This window comes from Manis javanica, chromosome 2, assembly GCF_040802235.1.
Source record: "Manis javanica isolate MJ-LG chromosome 2, MJ_LKY, whole genome shotgun sequence".
NCBI classification, from domain to species: Eukaryota; Metazoa; Chordata; class Mammalia; order Pholidota; family Manidae; genus Manis; species Manis javanica.
In genome coordinates this window covers 100,133,660-100,154,170 of record NC_133157.1, presented here as the reverse complement: position 1 = coordinate 100,154,170, position 20,511 = coordinate 100,133,660, and the positions used below count along the sequence as shown (strand labels likewise).

Genomic DNA, 20,511 nt, shown 5'->3' with positions numbered 1-20,511 from the left:
AAATATTCTCCCAAAGTGCCAAGTATGGGAGGCAACATATTAGACATCAGTGCAGATTAAGTTTATCTAGTGAATCTCTGTTTAGTGGCTAGGGTTAGTAAGCCAAATCTCCACGCCAGTCCATCTGGCAGCTATTGAGAAAAACCAATCAATGGCTTTCTCCCTATGTACATATTAGATGTCCTTGGTGCTGGAGACACAGAAGAATTAAACTTCTTAAATGTGCCCAAGAAACCTGGTCTGTAGAAGTCTGACTTGTTTGAATACCTCCCAAAGCCTTCTCAGAGATGGCTTCCCCTTCCCCTTGATGGCTTCAGATGTTAATTCATTTGATTCTGGTTAAAAGTTGTTAGCATGGCATTTTGCCATGTCAATTCCAGGTAAAGAGGTTACAAAATGTGCCGTATAGTTTATAACCTGTGTCTAAGTTATTTGGTGGCTTCTGAGATGAGTCACTGCCAATCTAAGCCATTAATTCACACAGAATACATAGATGGTATTGGGAACCCTTTGACTTTATTTCTAAAAAGTAGGAACTGTGACTTTAGAGACCTCCAAACTCATAGGGTAAAAAAATGCTTTGAAAAGCAAAGCAAACAGCAGGGTTTAATTCAGTCAGTAATATTATCTCCCTTTTAAAAAGATAAAGTTGTCCAGGTGAGCTTAAGATTTAATGGGAGAAAAAGAAATGGCAGGAAATAAGGGCATACTCTCAAAATAAAAGAAAAGCCAATGTTTTCACTGTGCCCTTCTCACTTCAGATTCCTTTGGAAGCTAAGCCAGGTTTCCTAAGGTATGTAATGAAACCCAGAGAAATTCCATGGGACAGTGGAAGAGGACAGGGATGAGAACCCCTGATCTGAGTTCCAATCTTCTTTTACCATTAACCTGCTGTGTCACCTTGGGTGGCTTCCTCCCACCCTTCCTGTTCCTCAGATTCTGTGCATAACAAATGGGAGGTAGGCTTTAGGATAAAAAAAATCCCTTCAAACTTAAAGATTTTGTGATCTTCTATTTCCTCCATTCTACATCAAAATGTGTTTTAACACTTCCCTGATCCACTGGTGTGAGTTTGCCACAGCTGAGCAAGCATTTCCTCAAAAAGCATCACATTGGGCATGGGTTCAGGGAGTCTGTGGTGTGCATAGGAGCCCGTGTGCCCAGGCATGGATGAACTGCTGCCGCCCGTGAGGCACACACAACATCAGCAGGCAGAGGGCACCCTGCTTTCAACATTACTTGTGAGACTAAGAGTACTTCTGTGACTAGGTGAGGGCCATGTCTTGTTGTTAACGACAATAAAGTTGGATACTAACAAAAGCTAAGATACTGTCTTTGGGATTATATTATTAAGTATACAGACTCTTAATCAAATAACATATGAAGTGATGAAGGCTACTGTCAATATGCTGCCACCTTTCCCCACACGGAGACCCTAGAAAGAGTCTGCAGCTTCTTCGGGCATTTGGGCCTGGGTCACCCCATGGAGGGACAGGGGAATAGTGAAGGTTGGGGAGGCTTGGGTTTCCCCAAAAATTTTAAAGAAATTTTGTGAGGTGAACGGGAATAATTTTGGAGCTGGGGGCCTAAGGTTTCAGCATCTGGGAAGAGACAGGTAGAAGGGGAAAGTAGGGTGACTGGGAAGAGAATGACAGTGTCCAAAATGCTCCAGGAGGCATGAGAGTGGCCTTGGTGACTGTCAGGCAAAGGCGGTCTTCTAGAAATGCAGCCTCAGGGACTCTCTGATGGCCTAAATCTTCCTTAGCACTGTAATCTGTTGCCAGAAAACCTCAAGGTTGACAGGCAAAAGGCTGATTTATTGGTTCAACTATGATTAGAATAATTTATGTGATTTAAGGAGACTTGAAATTGCTGCAAGAAGTGCTTCAGTTTTCAAAAGAATAGAGATTTGTGGATCCTCCCACACCATTAAACGGGCTTCTGAGGAAGGAATGCCCAGGAACCTGTATGTGCGTGCAAAAATGTTGTATTTGTTAGTGGCTTTTTGTGGTGTCTCTGTAAGGGCTATAGTAAGTGCAGTGAGGGAAAAAGAGAAACATTTTCTTCATTTTTCAGGTGGTACCAATCTAGTTGGAAATTGAAACATACACACATGAAGAAATTAAAAAATAATAAGAAACTTGTTGGTTACTGAAACATATGTGTGTGGAGGGTGGTAGGGGAAAAAGTTGGGTATATGTCTAAAAAAAGAAAACAGATTAATTAGGAAGAGCTTCCTGAGAAGACTAAGTTTAGAGCCAGGTTTCCATGCAGGTCAAGGACCTAAGCTATAGGAGGGCAAAGACTTTGAAATCTGCAGGCACCAGCTTTATCCACAATCACCATAACATCTAGTGTCTACTGAACACATCTTTGGATATGGGCACTGGCACAAGTTTTCCATGTTTTTGTTTCACCTAATCTTCAGAAGTTTGAGCTATATTCCTAGTCTCCATTTTTCAGATGAGGAATCTGAGGCTATCACTCACACAGATCATCTGTGGCAGCATTAAAAATTCACATTCGGGTCTGCTGGACTCTGCCCAGTGTACTGTCCTATGGCAAGAAGCCAGGCAGTGTACTTGTGTGAGTAGAAGCTGGAGAAGACGGGGGCAGCTGATGTCAAGCCTTGAGCTTGACTGATGGCACATTGAGGCTTGACCTAGTAGGTGACAAACATCTGCTACAGGCATTCTGAGGACAGAGGCTGGATGACTGTGAAGCCACGTGTAGGATAAGAGGACATAAGGAGAACCACAAATCGGGCCAATTTGGTGAATGGCAGTGGGCAAAGAGAGGAAGCTGTGACATGCCGAGAAATTTGCATGAAAATTCAAAAGAACTAGAAGTGTTATTGGCTATACAGAGGCAAGAAGAGAAAGAACAAGGTAAGGCTTCAAGTCTCAAGGCTGGTGTTGGAGAGCCGGACAGGCAAATTATGGGGTATCTGAGGTTAACAGAAGTACAGGGAGCAGAGATCATTTGGAAGGAAGATGAAAAATTCTTAGTGACTTAGTGACTAATCTCTCCTCTTTCAACCATCTTCAGATCTTTAAGAAACACTGAAAATGAAAGGCTATTCTTAGCCCTTTTTCTGATGCCCTTTTCTTTGATAGTGTCACACGCAGGTGTGCATGCAAATGTAGGGGTGTGTGTGTGTACATATACATACATGCACAACATGATCTGTATAACAAGTACAACAGCTTTTGACACAATATGTACTTCTGTCACATCTATGCATACTGATGACATATGTGTACTATAATTCACACTGTAGTTTTTCTAAGTGTGTATGTGCTTCGATAGATTTTTGAAGACAGCTTTCTCCATCTATCCATATTTATATGGGGAAGTGACATATTTCTTTGAAATTTTAAGAAGTTGTACCATTGTACTCAGAAACTCTTAATGATGTCTCTCCATTACTTTCAATTGCTGCTAAGAATGTGTAATTGGTGGAGTTAGACTTTGTTCTATTAAAAAAAGCTTTCTCCTATATTCTAGGACAATACATTCAAATCTTGAGCCACTATCCCTGGGTGGATCCCCCACACATTAATGTCAACTTAAAACAAAAGGGTGAATTTGACCCATGTAAAGAATCTACTGGCTTTTGTGAAAAATAGCGACTTCCAGATAAAGACACATTGTTGACCGAGTGTCTCATATGAATGTTTAATTCCTCAAAGCTGGGAGACTATGGACTGTCAGATACCATACTACCTTGATATAGACCATTGTAACAGAAGACTAGTACATGATTACATTGGAGAGAATGACTGATATTTGTTTCCCAAGGGGAGTGCCCTTTACAGCATTACAGTTCGTTTTCCTCTGAGGGGTTCTTCCCCCAACTGTCCCTCCATTAATGGAAAGCCTCTTCTTTTTCCAATTGCTAAGGATAGTGGACCGCTTGCTTTCCCTGGTACTATCAGTTTTGAATTTTGAATAAAATAAAGGAAACAGGATGTACATGGCTTTAAGGTAAGGGGGACTCATGCATTTTTAATAAAAGAGACGAAACTTCAAAAGCAAATCAGACTTATTTTTGAAAAATGCCCTTAAAAGATTTTCACAGAATATATACCCTCTAAACACTTGTTAACACATTTAAATCATGTGATTTGATGCCTGAAATGCTTTTTAGAAATTAAACATACTTCCTAAATACATTGGGTGAGTTTCCTTTGTTTAAAGTATTTCCCAACATTTCTGTAATGGGAATATATACTTTTCCATGAAAGGATAAAAGCATGACTCCTCATCTTTCTCTTTGTCGTTCATGAATTCTATGTTCATGATCATTTAATAATACTTGTTCTATTGTATGTTACTCACCTCTCTTGAAAATTTCATAACGTATGGAAAATCCTGCACCATGCGTCTCATAGTCAGAGACAAATTTGATAAAAAGAAATGGCCCTGAAGACACTATAGGAGAAGGAGCGATCTTTCCACAAAACTTTCCCCACAAGCGCCCATTTTCATTTTCTCCATCGATGATTTCCACAAAGTCATACCTAGAAGATATAAATGGAAAGAAGCATTATTTAGTGAGCCACGCCCTTCTAGCTTCAGTAATTCAGAAACCAGTATTCTAAAGCATAGTCTTCCAGGAAAAAAAAACATGCTGTCTGCATTCAGCCCTGTATTTCATGGAGCAAAATGAAATAATTAAAATGGACTGCATCATGTCCGTATACATCATCTGGCAACACAGAACTAGTGGGAATAATGGTGTGCATTATACTTGCAGACAATGTCAGTTAAAGTAACCAATTAACAAGAAAAGAAAAATCTCATGAGCACAAATCTCTATTATTAAATTGTATTCCTTTGTCTATGGTGGTGGGGTGTCAATACATAATGCTATGCATTCTTTTCAAACTGTGAAGTTCTTTTATGAATTCAAAATGTCTCCTTGGCTGGAGCTCTCCATGAACAATACTTTGATTTCTGTGAGCAACCCTCTAAACATATGGACACAGAATAATAAACAGATTCTTTACTATTTAACTCAATACCACTGAAGTCCAGAGTTCTTAGAAAAAAATTCTGTCAGCATCCACAGTGGTTAACAGACATCCTTTTCCCCAAAAAACTATACTTGATTTGTAGACCATAATGTTTCCAAATAAAAAAGTTTATTTAAAAATGGGAAATAACTTTGTTCATACCTATAGGCTTGAATCTTCAAAGGAATACTGTTGTTTCATAAGAAAACATGACGTACTTGAAATCAACAAAGTGATGCGATTGAAAGCTTAACAGTAATACACTAAGTTGACAAATGATAAGGGAAGTGACAATAAAGTGTTATCCTAAGATCACACTGAGATAACAGATATGCTTCTTTATCTCCAATAAACTAGCATCCCCCCTGGAAAATACCAAGATTTCTGTTTGTTTGGTGTTACATATTTCTTAGTGTCTAGCTCTTTCCTCTCTTTTTACATAACAAGTCACCTAGGAGCCAGATAATCTGATTTGTCTCCTACATTTTTTTCTAGAGCTGACATGAAAACATTAGAATGCATTCATTTCTAACCTTGATTTTATTTCTGATTTAAACTTGGTTCAAAAGTCCTGGGACATATTCATTTCAGGAATGGGTAAAATATGGCAGTAACATAAACTGTATCTGACAATTTAAAAGAGATCAAAGTGGGGGAAATCTTAATGATGACCAATGTTATCTTTAAGAACCTCTTTTCAAACTGTCCAGGACACATGACTTATGTTTACGTAAAGTCTCACGAGACAACTGCAAAGATGATATCACGAGGTAAAATGGACAGCTTAAGGCTCTGTAAATTAAAAATGACATTACCTCATCAGTTAAGATTGTGTGCCAGCTTTGTGTATATCAAGAAGAAAATAAAGCTGACATTGATGGAACTAAGCATTAACATATGTGAATTATTGTATTAACTCCATTTCCTCTGCTACATCTGATGTTTGCATAGTAATCACTGGCCAGCTAGCAGCCATCGCTGTCCCTTTGCAAAGCTATGGAAATACACAGAGGAATTGTTCGTTTCTCAATACTTTGGGAAGTGCTTTGCATGTTAAAAGAAGACAAGGAGGAGTCAAAAAGGAGGAGGAGAAGGAGGAGGAAGAAGAAAGCATAATATTCAAAATCTTCTCTAGCCTTTACGGTCAACTGGGGGCAGCTGGAGAGCACACCGTCTCTGTGTTCATGAAAGCCTCCCAAGTTGGCATGTGTGTAGTAATTCGTTTTATCTCTACTGCTTCATTGACTAGACAGGCCTGCATATTTTGCCCCCGGCTTGCCTATAATTTAACTGTGATTTGAACTGTTGACTGTGTCTGCATTGTACCTCCAGCTTTGCCATATAGGCTTTTTACATGAATCTTGACACGGTCTGAATACTAAGTGGCCAAATCCTAGTGCATTTTGCCTTCCAAGCACAAATAAGAGAGAAGGGTCAGGCTTTCTTAAGAATTAAGGGCATTTCTGTAAGAAGCCCTTTCCGCCAGGTATGAGAGGACTCAGCTGAGAGAGAGCTAGTGAATTACAACAGGCAAAGAAGCTGGTACTTCAATGCATGTAACATCTAATAGTAAATACGAGGCTCTCTACTTGGCAACAGTGAAAGCAATTTTTCAAAGGGAGAGAGAGGGATTAGAATCTCTTCCCAGCAAGAGATAAGTCATTGCATCGTTAAGTGCCAATTTTAGGAAATTGAATTATTCAGGGACACAACAGTTACATTTACAAACTGGAATGCTATCATTTTAGTGCTTCCCTTCAAAGCATCATCCAACAGGGCCCTAAAGAGTATCACAAATAGTGGTTCATGTAAATATTCAGGAGGGTGTATGGGCACAAGTTGCAAAGGATAGTATTGCCAAAGAAGTTAAGAAAGCAGCTTGCATCTCCCTCTGGAGTTGATACCAGTCCTGCTCCACAAGTTTCTTGCTGGCAAACGTGGTGCCAGGAATGCAGCTGGTGTGCCAGCGTCCCTCCCTCGAGACTAAATGTGTCACCCCAGCAACGTGCCCAGCCTGCACTGGCCTGAGGCCCAGGATACTGAGTTTGCAAATTCCAATCCCCCAGCCGGCTGCACATTGCTCCGTTACTGCTGCCAGTGTGGAAAACACTGCAGCTCTTGGAATGTCAAGATCCCCAGTCAGGACCGCAGACATGGCCAAAGTTGGAGATGGATGCCCTTGTCTGACTCTCATTCTGAACTGACATACGCCAGCTGCTGGAGAAGGACTGGGAACTGAGGCTTAGGAATCTAATTCATAAAAGCTAGAGAAGGGGTCAGCCTTTCTGTCCGTCTGGAGCCCTGCTCTGGAAGAACACTCCAGGTTGACAAGGAGGCGGTGTCTGGGTCCCAAGCACACCATGCTTTTGTGCAGGGCAGTGCACACATTGGTCCCAGCCAGTAAAGGTTCCTTAAACCTCATCTCTTGAGTATGGCCCCAGGAATGCAAATGTCATGGATTTTTAAACTATTCAGAAGCCAACCATCCCTCCTTGATAAGGCATCTTCCCATTTCTCAAATCTCCCACCTTAAAGCTTTCCCTTTCTGTGTTAATAATGGTGAGGCAGCATATATTTACTGGGAGGTAATGCAAAGATCTCCCTCCCTGACACTTTTACAATTAAAACCCATTTTCACACAGTTCCAGTTTTAGGGGATAATCCACTGGGTGGCTCTTCTCACCAGTGTCCCTGACTTTAGAGCACAAACTGCTTAAGCCAACATGTTTTTTACTGATATATTCTCCACACCCACCCTACCAGGCATATGAGGGGGGTGAAACATTTTGAATCCTAGTAGTAATCACGAGTTAGGTTTCCCATAAAAGTGATTAAGGAATAGATTTCCTTCTAAGAATTCTTGAAAGGATTACCCAGAGATTTTTTTTTTTCTTTTGGAAAGTTTGAATTACGGTTTTAGGAAAATGGCCAAGTTGGGGGGAAAGTGATGGGAAAACGAGAAATGGATTCAGTCACTACAGAGTGGTTTCCAACGCTTTATAAGTATGCGGTGCTGAATAGACAAATAGCATACTTTACTTAAGTCGGGTTTTCTCTTGTGAGTACAAATGATTCCTGACTCTGTGTGGAGCCCGTTAATGGAAAGAAAGCTAATCCTCTATGGGGTGTTCTCTGTGCAAGGAGCTACTGTACCAACCCCCTCACAGCTTCTAGACATTCTCGAATTATTAGGAAGGGGGGATATTAGGTGGTAGTGTCTTTTTAATCTCCTTCCAAGAGGCTCAGCCCCCACATGCATTCGTACATTCATAATGGAGAAATCTGATACCTAACATCATAAACCAGAGTGAGAAACGATGTTGGCAAACATAACTTTCACCTGCAAAAATGTGTTTCTTTGGATCTCTGGTTGCTTTTGCATGAGGCATGAATAGCTATTCCTACTGAACTACCTGTAAACGATTACCATGCTTCCGTCCAAGAATTACCTTACATATGCCCCAGAAGAGAACAGATTTTTCTCTCAGAGTATCAGAAAGAGGATTTGGAAGTGAAAATATACAATGACTCTAGGAGCAGCCAATTAGTCTGCATCTATGTTTCTGACTGATTTTACATGAGGTTCATCCCCTAAAAGTTCTTGCTGGCTTGCAATGTCCTAATCAAGCTACGAAAAGCCTTATACTTTCACATCCTTTCATTTAGGAAAGGTGCTTTTTTTTTAGAGCTCTATTCTAAGCCTATTTATTTAGGCAAAAAAATATTGTCTGAGGCTTTATTTATAATAATGAGGGAAATGGAAATAAGGCAGAAAGGAAGGAAACAAGAAGGAATTTAGATATATTCATATCATGGAATATTATTCAGCCATTAAAAAAACTGTACAACAAAAGATTTTTTAAAACAAAGGGAAAAAGCTTATGATACCTATCATAAACAAAAAAAAGAACATAAAACCTCATGTACAGTATATTCTCAGTTCTAATTCAGAAAAACTGGGAGAAAATATGCCGAGCTGTTACTAAGTGGTTATTTCTGGGTAGTAAGACTGTGTTCTTTAGTCATTTATGGATTTTTCAAAATTTTTACAGTGATCAAGTATTTTTTTTAATTAAACAAAAGTTATTTTGAAAAGCATTAACTATATATAAAGGGTCAAATCAATACATTATTACTTAGCTAACACTTTTATTTCTTGTTCAGAAAACATTATGTTTTGAGATGTTTTGTTTGGAAATACCAAAAGCTTTGATTTTTTAAAAAATATCTGTATCAATGAGACTCTGTATGATTTTCATTTTTTTTAATGCTAAAAAGTTAAAGTCCTTTGGATTTGATCTCATACCTTCTAAAATGCTGACAATAATACTTATCATTTGCATAGTAATTTCCATGTTACAAAAGTGCTCTCAGATGATTACCCAACATAGTCTGCAGTAATCCCAGAAAGGCAGTTCTCAGGTTGTAGCATCCCAGAAGGAGCCCAAAACTGGACAAGCTCTAGGTGAGACACATACGTATGAAATTTGTGTTCCTCCAACATTATGCCTACTCTTGGGCAAACGATTCCAGTATCTGCTCTTATTCCCTTTCATACATAATTTTTTGGCATGGGGAATGTGTACGGCCTTATTATCTTAGTCGTTCATTAACAACTCCTCACCCATTTTCCAGTTTGTCATTGCTGCCAGAAAAAATGCCACATCACCTAATACTCATTTTTCTAAACAGTGTGCTCAGAGCTACATGAACAGACATCTTGGTCCATGCCAAGATGGATGTGCATGAGTATGTGTGAAAGAGAGAGAGGGAGGGAGAAAGAGAAAGAAAGACAAAGAGACAGAGAGCGCTCTTGGCCTCCAGGGGTCAAATGAGTTGAAGTTTCGGTGGAATTGATGATGCCCTCTTGAATGGGCTTCCTCCCGCAGCTGTCCCGGTCCTCCTGCTCAGGCTGGGTGTTCAGGCACCACATAACTAGAACCTAAGCTCAGCCTGCACATGAGAGATGAACCACACATAGGTGGTAGAGTGGTGCTGAATGGTAACTGTAATTTTGTTTTCTTCCTAGTGCCAGCATCCCAGGCCTGAACACAGAAGCTCCAGGAAGGACAAGGCAGGGGCAGGGCCTAGCTCATGCAGGCCGATCCATGCCCCAGGATGGGTAAGTAGGAAGGGCAGGCTCTTCTGACCACCACCAGGGCTAGAGCCAGCCTGGTGCACTCCCCCAGCATGGAGTTGGCAACATGCTGGCTTAGGAGTAGGGAGAGGGCCTGAGCCTAAGAAACTGCCAAAGAAACCCTCCGCATTTTCAGAGGAACAGAGGCTGGGTTATGATCTGGCTCTTGTGCTCCCAGCTCCTAGAGTATGGTTAAATGCCAAAATCAAAGGAAGCCATTCAAAATCTGTATGCAATTTAAAAATCTGCACTATTGACAGAATATTGCTTTGTTTTTTATATTGCTGTATTTCCCCTTAAATTTTGTTTCTAAGTTTACCAAGTATTTTTTCATTAAAATGTCAAATATTTTTCCTAAATATATATTTCCATATATACTTTTTCATACATACATAAACATATTTTTATTTTATACTATATGTATACAGTTTTCTTCTTTCTATAAGTAGGATTGATAGACATTAGTCTTTAAACTGGGGCTCATTTTTGCTTGTTATGACAATTTCCAAAATTCTGTTTACTTGACTTCTGTTCTAGTAGTCCTTTGGATATACCCCTCAAGTCTAGTAATACTTTTGATACACCCCTAACTTTCAATCCATAGCGTTACTACATCTGTACTTGTATAAGCTTATGCATATTTGCACCAAGTATTATGTTATTAACCTTGTCTGGGTGCAAGATGGCAGTTTTTCAGTTGGGGGCAGCCCCCTGTGACATAGTGGTAATCCCGTTGAACTGAGTGGGGAATTAGCATTCTGGGAGCATTTCCATTGCCCCACCTTTGAGTTCCTTCTCTGATCTTATCCTCCAAATACTGGCTCAATCTATGAGCAGCTTGAGAGTCCAAGGTTTCACCTATCTGCTTAGCTCTAAAATGAGGACAAGTTCCAGAGTACAGGGATGGTGCCCTGAATGGCTGGAAGCTGGAAAGAGTGAGGTGCTAAGGAGACCAGGTGGCTTTGCTCAGGGGCTGTTGGATATACTTAAGCCAAACCACCTCTCCTACATGGCTCTCTGTTGATTGTAAAAGGCATGCCAAACCCTCACCTCTCTTGGAACAAAAAAGTGTTACAAGTACTCTTGTCTTTTGTGATGTCATTGTCCTCCTCAGAGGCCCACACAATGCTAATCTTACATCTGTCTATGGACCTCTAGGTCAATCTCCTCCAGGAAATCCTAACATCCTACAGTCCCCCTAACAAATTTCCCTGAATGTGGCCCCTCTGATTAAGGTTAGTGACAGTCAGATAGCCCGTTCTCAAATACCCAGAGTACAGTTAAACTTACATGCTAATCTCACACATGAAAAATTTTCATCTTTAAGCTTTCATAATACCTCAGGATCATAATAATGAATAATAATAATTTTATTGCAACTGTAGAAAACTGGTGATTAATAGGTTAAATAATAACACAATAAAATGTATAAGAGTAACAGTCCCAGGAAATAAGGCATTACTAAAGGGAAGAAAGAAAATGTTCAAGGAAGAAGTTTTACTGGAGTAAAACTAAAAAAAGATGTTAAACAGCTTTCATTCTACCAATGCAAAAAGATAATAATTAATTGATTGTGTGAGGGATTATAGGGCTGCAATGGGTTGTGGCCGGTCAAGACCATCTAAGGAGAAGAGAAACCAAGACAGTAAACATCCAGTAGGTAAGAGACAATTTGTTTCCTATTGCCATGTAAATAATCACCACACATTTAGAGGCTTAAAACAATATGTATTTATAAGTTCAGTTCTATAGGTCAGAAGTCTGGTGCGGTGTGACCGGTACACTCTGCTCAGGGTATCCCAAGAGGGAAGTCAAGGTGTCGGCATGACTGTGTTCTCACTGAGCTCAGCGTGCTTGTCAAAGCCCATGCTATTGTGGCAGAATTCCATTTCCTGCAGTAGTAGGACTGTAATTGCCATTCGTTTGCTGGCTGTCAGCTGGGGCTGCTCTCAGATCCTACGGGCCACCTGCATTCTTTGCACGTGGCCCTTTCCGGCCTCAAAGCCAACAGCATAGGATCTCCTTCACAGTGAATTCTCCTGCTTCAAAACTCCTCAGGAAAAGCTCAATGTTGCTTAAGGGTTCACCTGATTAGACTCACCCAGGATAATCCCCCTTTCTTGAGATCAATTGATTTGGTAACTTAATTAAATCTGCAAAATCTCTTTGCAGCAGCACTTAGATTAATGGTTGACTAAGTGGGAGAAGGCGTGTATACACCAGGGAACTGGGGATGTTGGGGGCCCCTCTTAGAATTCTGCCTGCTACCTCAGACCAAGCTCACGGAGCTGGGAAGCTGCAGTAGAAAGCAAAGGCAGAGGGATTATTCACTTAATCACCTGAGAGAGCAGACTAGTGGCATCCAGGTCCAGGGTAAGGTGAAGGGCAGGACTGGGAAACAAGTGATTTCAATGTTCTCGTGTCATACTGGCTGTTGGTTTGACAGCCCTGAGCCCACAGGCACTGCTTGTAGTGAGAGGTAAGTGGGCTTCTGGAGTGAGCCATACTCCCGACTGAAGCAAAAACAGACCTTCTAAGATTGTTCAACACATATGTCCACAGACAGAAAAGTTACAAGAGCTTAATTTAAAAAAAATGTATAAAAGAATTCAAGACGTGTCAAATAATGGTCCAAATATACAATTTTAATGGAAATCTTTGGAGTTTGAATTTGTCATTTCTAAGGACTCTTCATAATTAAGATTTCTTGGCATGGAAGATGAAAAAAATCCTTCACATGGGAAAATATTTCTGATTTAACTCAGATTACAAAATCCAAAGATTCATTTTAAATGGAAAAGAAGAAACACCTCTCTTAAAACAACTCTGCTACAAGTGATGGTGTCTTCCAGTGTCAAATTTGCGAAGTTTAGTATTTATAGAAAAATTCACATGCCTTTAATTACAATAAATTCAGTTCCCAAGTAAAACTGGGCCATCTGGAAGATATTAACATCATTTACAACTTGTTTGCCTCCCTATTTCATAGAAAATCTTTACTTCTTGCCAACTTTCCACTGTTCTCAGGAAAAAAAAAAGAATTACTTTTATGGATTGTCTCAAGATGGGTTTATACAGCAAGTCAGCCATCAAGAAGTGATAGAGGGGGCTTTCTGGACACATTCACTTCCTCCTTTTTTTACTTGAAATGCTTATATCTTTATTTTAAGACAGTTTTTTTTTTTCCTATAAAGGATATTCTCTTTTCTGCTCCTCTTCTTTCAGCCTTCCAAAGGGAATCATTTTTTGAAAGTTAACTGAATCTCTTAAAAAAATGTTTTTTGGTCCAGTGGAAAGATTGCTGGAATGGTAAGATCTGACTTCTAGTCCTAGTTCCAAACCTCAGGAGTCACTCCTGCACCTTCGATCTATCAAGAAGTGTCACCATGGTTGACCTCCCACAAAATGCCAAAGGGGACAGTGATGCAAGAAGGTGTCCCCCTGCCTGACTGATCATCAGGCAGCCAAATTAGCCCAAATGAGACAAGTCCTCATACTCTGCCACTAACTAGCTGAGTGCCTTGGGCAGGACATTAACCTCTGTGAGCCTCAGTTGCTCACAGAAAAAATGGACAAAATAGTAATGAACTTGAAGGAATGACAGGGAAGATTAAATAAAGTAATATAGTAATGGCCTTTGTAGGGGCTTGCTGTCCCTTTCCAAGTGAGGCTGGAATGGAGGAGAAAAAGAGAGACAAATACTAGAAACTTAAATGGAGCACAGCTTTGCTTTCCAAAATGTATGCTACATAGTTCAAAACACTGTCATTTAGGTAGTACAGGAAATTTAGCTATTGCTATCTCCTAGAGGGAAATCTATCAGTCAGGAGATGTCTAACCTCAGAATAGGATCATAACCTGATATTCTGAAAAATACTATTGGAATGACAGTAGTGCTACCACCAAAAATCAATCAGTTAGAACCACTGAAGTAATGGAGTTAGAGAAATCATACCATACAAATATATACTAAGATACGACTTTTTTTTTTAATCACTAAATCTGTTAAGTGTTTACACTGACATACCCAACCGATTCAGTTAGTCATCTGCAGTTGGATTAGTGCTATCAGCATGAGCTGCTGAATTTGCTTGAAAAATCCCTTCCTTCGGTAGGGTGGAAGCATCCGGGCACAGCTTCCCATTCTGGAAAGGCAGTGGGTCTTATAGCATCATGAAATTATAACTCTCAAGTTTTCTTTTTCATTCTTTGGAAAAAGAAATAAAGCAAGACTTCTGTTTTAGACTATATGACCTAATTTGCTAATTTTAAGAGTTTAAAAAAATCCTCCTGATTAATTAGTAATTATTCAGTGGGGATCTAGGTACTTTGCTAATCAGAGCTGCAGGAACTAAAGTTGGCAAATACTCGTTTTTTTATGTTTTTTTTTTCTTTCTTGGCAGTAATTACAGAACTTTTTCAGTGTCAGGTAAGTGAGATGATTCGCTCTGGAATGGGGAAGTTCCTCATCTTAAAATGACAACCTGTTTCTTCTGAAGTGAGAAGCAAAAAATGCTGAAGAAAATAGGTGTAGTGACAGTATTAGATGTCTCCTGGTTTTAGTGATAGCAGTAGTGAAAGCAAGGTTGAACTGAATTTTAGGGGCTCTAACTCAGGTTGAAATTATGGTGTCCTGTTCAGTAGACCCTTAAAGTTTACTTCAAATACAAACCACTAAGTTAACCACAACCAGGAAACACCAATCTTTTAGATATGGGCATAATGTATTTATGATACTAGAAAGAAATGCATGAGAAAAATATGCCATGTCATAGAGAAATTCTTTTTCCTTAATCCCTAATGTTTCTTGAAAGATGCCTACTGTTCACTGTAAGTCACCTTCAGGATCTCATGTATTCATGCTTACTGTATTCATTTTTTTTCATTATTTATAATTTTAGTAAGCCAAACGGCAGGTGTATTAACGGCAGACAACTGGGCCACTAGTGATCTTACTAACATAGCATATATTCTGTAACTTGAAGTTAACTTGTAATTTAGGGAATAATTTTTATAATGAGAAAGACCTCTGGGCACATAAAATACTTCAAATGTCAAGTAGGTTTTTTCCTCCCTATATGATAAGCTGCAAACTGGTTAAAAATAAAATTTTCAGAGAATTTTTGGTTTTTGGCCCAAATATTAGTGAACATGATTTTTCTTATCACTGACTTGCCTTACAGAAGAGTAATTAATTGGTAGAGAGCAAGACTTTGTCTCTGTGTTAGGAACAAGTTCAAGGATTTTAATGCCTTAGGTGGCCTCATGATTTATACAGATCTTAAGGAGTAATTGTGCTTTTAGAAGAAAGGAAAGCAGTGACCATAAACAATACCAGTAGTCTAAGAGCAGAGGCACCATCTTACTAAGTTTAACCATATGATTGAATAAAGGGTCAGCCCCCCGAAATGGCTCTGTGGTTGGAACATGGATTTAATTCATCCAGATCAGATCCCCATCCTACCATCTAAAGTACTCCCCAACCCCTCTGGATATCTTTATGGCAAGCTTAACAGAAAGGAAAAGGGAATATGGTCAAGTGAGGTAAAACAAAAGGTAGTGTAAAGGGAGCATTTCCAAATGCTCCCTTCTCCTAAACACAACATAAGCTACGGAAAGGCATAAAACGTTCCCCTTGGCAACACTAAAGACTCAGCTGTAAAAACAAGACAGGTAGGCACAGGAGAGAGAAGGCTGTGCATTACTTTCCTTACTTTGACTAATGACTCCATAAGGAAAAGATTTTCTTTCACTGAAAACCAGAATACATAAAATGATTTAACATTTCACTATATTTAAACAGCCTAATTTCTTTGAATGCTTAATGTAGAGGGCTAAAGTGTATTGCACTTTATCTACCTATAAAAGTTTTATTAAGAGAATTGATAGTGTAAAGTCATAGAAATAGATGGGAACAGGTGGTTTTTCAGCATTTTAGTTCTTGAATTATTTGGAAGCAAATAAGTGCTCATTTACAAACGTACAAGAAAACAGGCCCTTTGAGAATCCTTTCAGGGGGAACTTCTTTTAAAACATTGAAAGTTCTTGAAATCATTGTATTACTTTAAGAATATACCATATTTCAGATAATTCATTACTTCTGATTGTTTTTCCCTTCTAGGAATGACAAATCACCTAGATCATGTTATCACTGTTTTCACTGCATCCAGTCTGTTCTTGGCTCCCCCCCCCCCCCGACGCCCCCACCCTCCTCTCTCTCTCTCTTTTATAGTAGGAAGCAGAAACAGCAGAGAACTGTTCCTAAAATGTGTTCCCCAGAATACTGGTCTTGTGAAATGCTTCACAAAAAATTTTTTTCCCAAAATCATTTGGGAATGTGGCATGTTGTTATGTTCCTTTCATGAATATTCACAATTTATGTCAATATATTACAGGCTCTGAGGAGTCCCACAGGTGTAAAACCTTGATTTAACTTGGTTTAACCCAACGTATGCCAATCTCATTGATCATAAGACCCTTTTATTAGATAATACCTGTGGGACAAGTGTTGGTCGGAAGGTATTTTTCTATGAGCTATTTTGAAAAGTCACTTTAAACTAGCCACAAGTCAGAAATAATAAAAAACAATTCAGGGAGGGAATCCATTTTGTAAATGATGACATAAATTTGAAAAGACAGAGATAAAATTTGGCAACCTAATTCTTTTTCTATTCTACCCTAAATGTTAGGAATTTAGTTTGAATCAGTGCTTTGAAAAACTGTTCTGGCAATTGTTTCTGGCTAAGCAAGTACAATGCTGATACCTAAGACTGCGCTTATACTTGGTAAAACAGGCTCAATGGAGGCTGACAAATGCACTTGGCCCGGTTGACTGGTTTGTGGGCCTGAGAGCAGGAGTCAGGAGCGCCCGGTTTTACTGGCCAGTTCATGGGAAGGTGATGCCGTGAAGGGAACTAGCAAAAGTTTACAATGGCAAGAGCTCTAAGGGATGATAGACAAATGGTACAATTTACAGATTTGAAAACCAAAACCCAGAACACTTAAGGTACTGGAATAATATTTCAAATCCAGTTCATAAAAGAACCACAACTTTCTCCTACATCATGAGGAAGACAAACCATTTCATTTCATTTTATTAGAGGATGGTGAAAAGGGTCTTTGTGATCATCAAGGTCTACCTTCCAATCTGAGATTCCAGCTAAGGGATTGCTCAGCGTTGCTCAGAGACCTACAGGAAGAGGACGGGCCCTGAGTGCAGATGGGAGCCGGACCCATCTTAGCACCCTGGCGGTTAGCCCAGATCTTCCTTACTTTGCTTCGGATCTGTTCCCTCAACAAAAGTTTCTTCAGTATTTAATATCATGTCCTCCATTAATCCAAAAACCACATTTAAGTCCTTCTCCACATGACAGCCTTTCAGGTATCCTGTGGATGCACACCATGGCCCTGATGGCATGAACGTTTCTGGTAGCATAAGATGAGAAAGAATTAAAGAACCCACTTCTTAGACAACGCTTTTTAAACCATAAGCAAAAACTCAGGTTAAGTCAAGAAACCATTTTTTTAGTTGCTTGAAGGTTGTTGAGACATCTTCATTTTGGCAATTACAAGGACAGTGAGCACATGTATGTATTTCAAAGGGTCTGTACCTGTGTTCTGGGGATCTGGGGTGGCAGCCATGTCACCGAGGGCAGAGGGGACGGCTAGACTTCGATTCTTCTCTCTGTTTCAGACCCTCCCTGCCTTTCTTCTCCCTTTGTTCCCATACTCTCTGGTCTCTGCCCTTCTTGTTGATTTGGGACTAGGCAATCTAGAGGCAGAGTCTTTTCATGGGAACAGAAACTCAGCTCTGTGGATCAAGGATCCAGGAAATGGAGAGAAGCCCAGGGCAGAGGGAAGGGCTGACCCTGGTCTCCCCATGGGTGGAGCCAGAGGACCAAAGAAATGCCTAGGTGACAATGTAACACAAGCACTTTCCACATCTACTTTGAGGGTTGGCTCTCAGATGCCAAAGAAAGAGTTGAATTTACTCTGCTGATTTTTCTTTTACTAACTAGGCATGTCAGCCAAGAACTCCCAGTTCTGGACAAAGAACATTGCTATTTTTGTCACTGTTAAATTTCTACTCTGAATTTTTCCTTAGTCCTCCCTTTTCACACTACTGTATAATTTCATGTCAATGATAGTCCCTTTAACATTGTGTGTGTGTGTGTAATACAGTAAGATTTTTTCTGTACTGTAAAAGTGCCACTGATCCAGGACACTTTTCTTAATGACTCAGGCTGTAATAATTTTCTTTCCCAGACATGGGCAAAAGAGCCATTTTCACTAATTATACACACACATAGCCTTCATAAATTTTTTTAACCTTAAAATAGGCTTTTGTAAATTTAGATGTCCAATGGCCTTTATATCAATTATTTGTGTCTTAATTCCTCCCTAATCATTCAGTGACAAACATGCTCTCAGAGCCAGGCTATAGTTCAAAAACTGAAGTAGAAGTCATGTTGGATTTGGCGGTTGTTAAAAATAATAACCTCGACTTGATGCTTTTCTATTTTTTTCTTTAAAATCCAATGTCTTCAAAAATACTTTCCCTTTAATGTGTGACAGATATGTTAAACACAGCCTGTATAAGTGTTTGAACAGTAATAATATTGATCTCTTCAATGGACATTTTCCACACAAATGGTAGAAGGCCATTAATAAAAGCTTTGATTTTTAACTGCCATTATGCTTTACAATTAAGGAGGAAAGTATTCTTAGTCTTTGTGATATACTTTTTGGTGAAAAAAAGTGGTAATAGCTTATATTTATATAGCACCTTTTCTGAAAAGCTGAGAGAGCTTTATGCTGGTCATTTCACAAGCTTGACGAGAGAGAGGGAGCAGTGACATGTGGAAATGTCTTTACGGCAACTGTGTCCATCACCACCAGACAGCTTAGCTGATTTTGTTAAACTACAGGTTTCACAGGCATTTGTTCCTGAACTGACTAGTGAATCAGCTGAGTAATTACTGGATTGTTCACCCAGCCTCACCCAGAAATGGCTGGGATGGAGTGGAGGGTATCATGGTGGTCTAGACAGAGCCAAGTCCTCACGCTCGGGTTGGGACCTTGCTGTCAGTGACCAGGAAGTGAGCCAAAAGCATGGGTGCTGGAGAAAAGGTAAAAGAAACAGAAGCTGTTGAAGACAATTCAAGGATATTTCTGCGGCAGTGTGTTTCCTGACCACGCTCTGCTCATTTGGAGCTTCAGAGCTTACCGTCAAGGTGAAGCGTAAGGCTGGACTTTTCTGGGGCTGCAACACAACACAGGGGACTTCCTTCTTGCTCTAACCCTGACTTCTTAAAAACAGTGTTTCAATCTGGTTATAATGTATGCTGATAATGGCCTGAAAAAAAGGAAACAGATAAAATCTGAATCCTAGTATTTAAATGGCAGGTTGTAAAGGAAATCAGAAAGGGCGATTTGGAAGTCAAATGCATGTCCAGGTATTAGGGGCATGATCTCAGCCAGGTTTAAGGCACCAAGTGAAGGAGCTATCTGCCGGCTAGTCCTGTGGGTCATTGCTCCACACCTCTACCCAGCTACCACTGCTGGGATGGTATTTACTTTTCCAAAGATCAGGACAACTGCCCTGATGTTCTGCACTTGAAATAACTACATAGATTTGTTCTTGCATCTCTTTCCTAGAACTTTCTTTTCTTTTTCTGCTGATCTAAATTCCATTTTTTCAAAGCTCAGCTCAAGGTTCATTTGTCTGTGAAGCTTTTCTTATACTCAGTCACCTGTAAATGTTTCCTCCACTTGAATTTCGTAGTTCTTAGTTAGCCAGTATGGACTGAATAATTATAAATTTGCCCAGTGCAGTAGCATCAGAATTATTTTTTCAGTGTGGCCATGCCTTATTTATTTCCTTGGTTAGATTATAATTCCTGTAGGTAGAAAGTATGTCTATTTATCTTGGATTTTTCTGACAATCAGAAACAAAACTCTTTTCCAGGAAAAAAGTCCATGCTTACTGAGAAATGAATAAATAAGAGAACTAGCACAAACATCACATAACCTGGTAGTCCAACTACTTTATGTTCCTATTTTGACAACATTTAAACTGAATCTTCTAAATTGTTTACTAAACAGTTATGGAAGAAAACACCTTCCCTTTCAGAAATTTTTTTTTCTACAAATGACATAAACCACTCTTGGAAAACTCAAAGCACTGAGTGCTCTGCTTTTGTTCCAATTACATTAAAACTGATTATAATAGCCCTCGTGACAATAACATCTCTTCAGAAGAGCACGCCAAATACTTAGGGGTATAGTCTCATCTAGACGTCTGGGGATTTAGGTACCAAACTCCTATTAGTGCTAATAAGCATTACGTCTGTAAAT

At 39.5% G+C, this 20,511-nt stretch overlaps 1 protein-coding gene across 4 annotated transcripts in view; it reads right to left on the bottom strand.

The window, feature by feature from the left end:
- The window catches only part of NRP1 (neuropilin 1), a 137,605-nt gene that overhangs the window by 79,440 nt on the left and 37,654 nt on the right, over positions 1–20,511 (bottom strand). For all 4 annotated transcript variants that reach the window (XM_073228962.1, XM_073228961.1, XM_017677045.3 and 1 more), the window contains exon 3: positions 4,342–4,523. In XM_073228962.1, the coding sequence (XP_073085063.1) occupies positions 4,342–4,523 (182 nt within the window). The remainder of the gene's footprint in view (positions 1–4,341; positions 4,524–20,511) is intronic.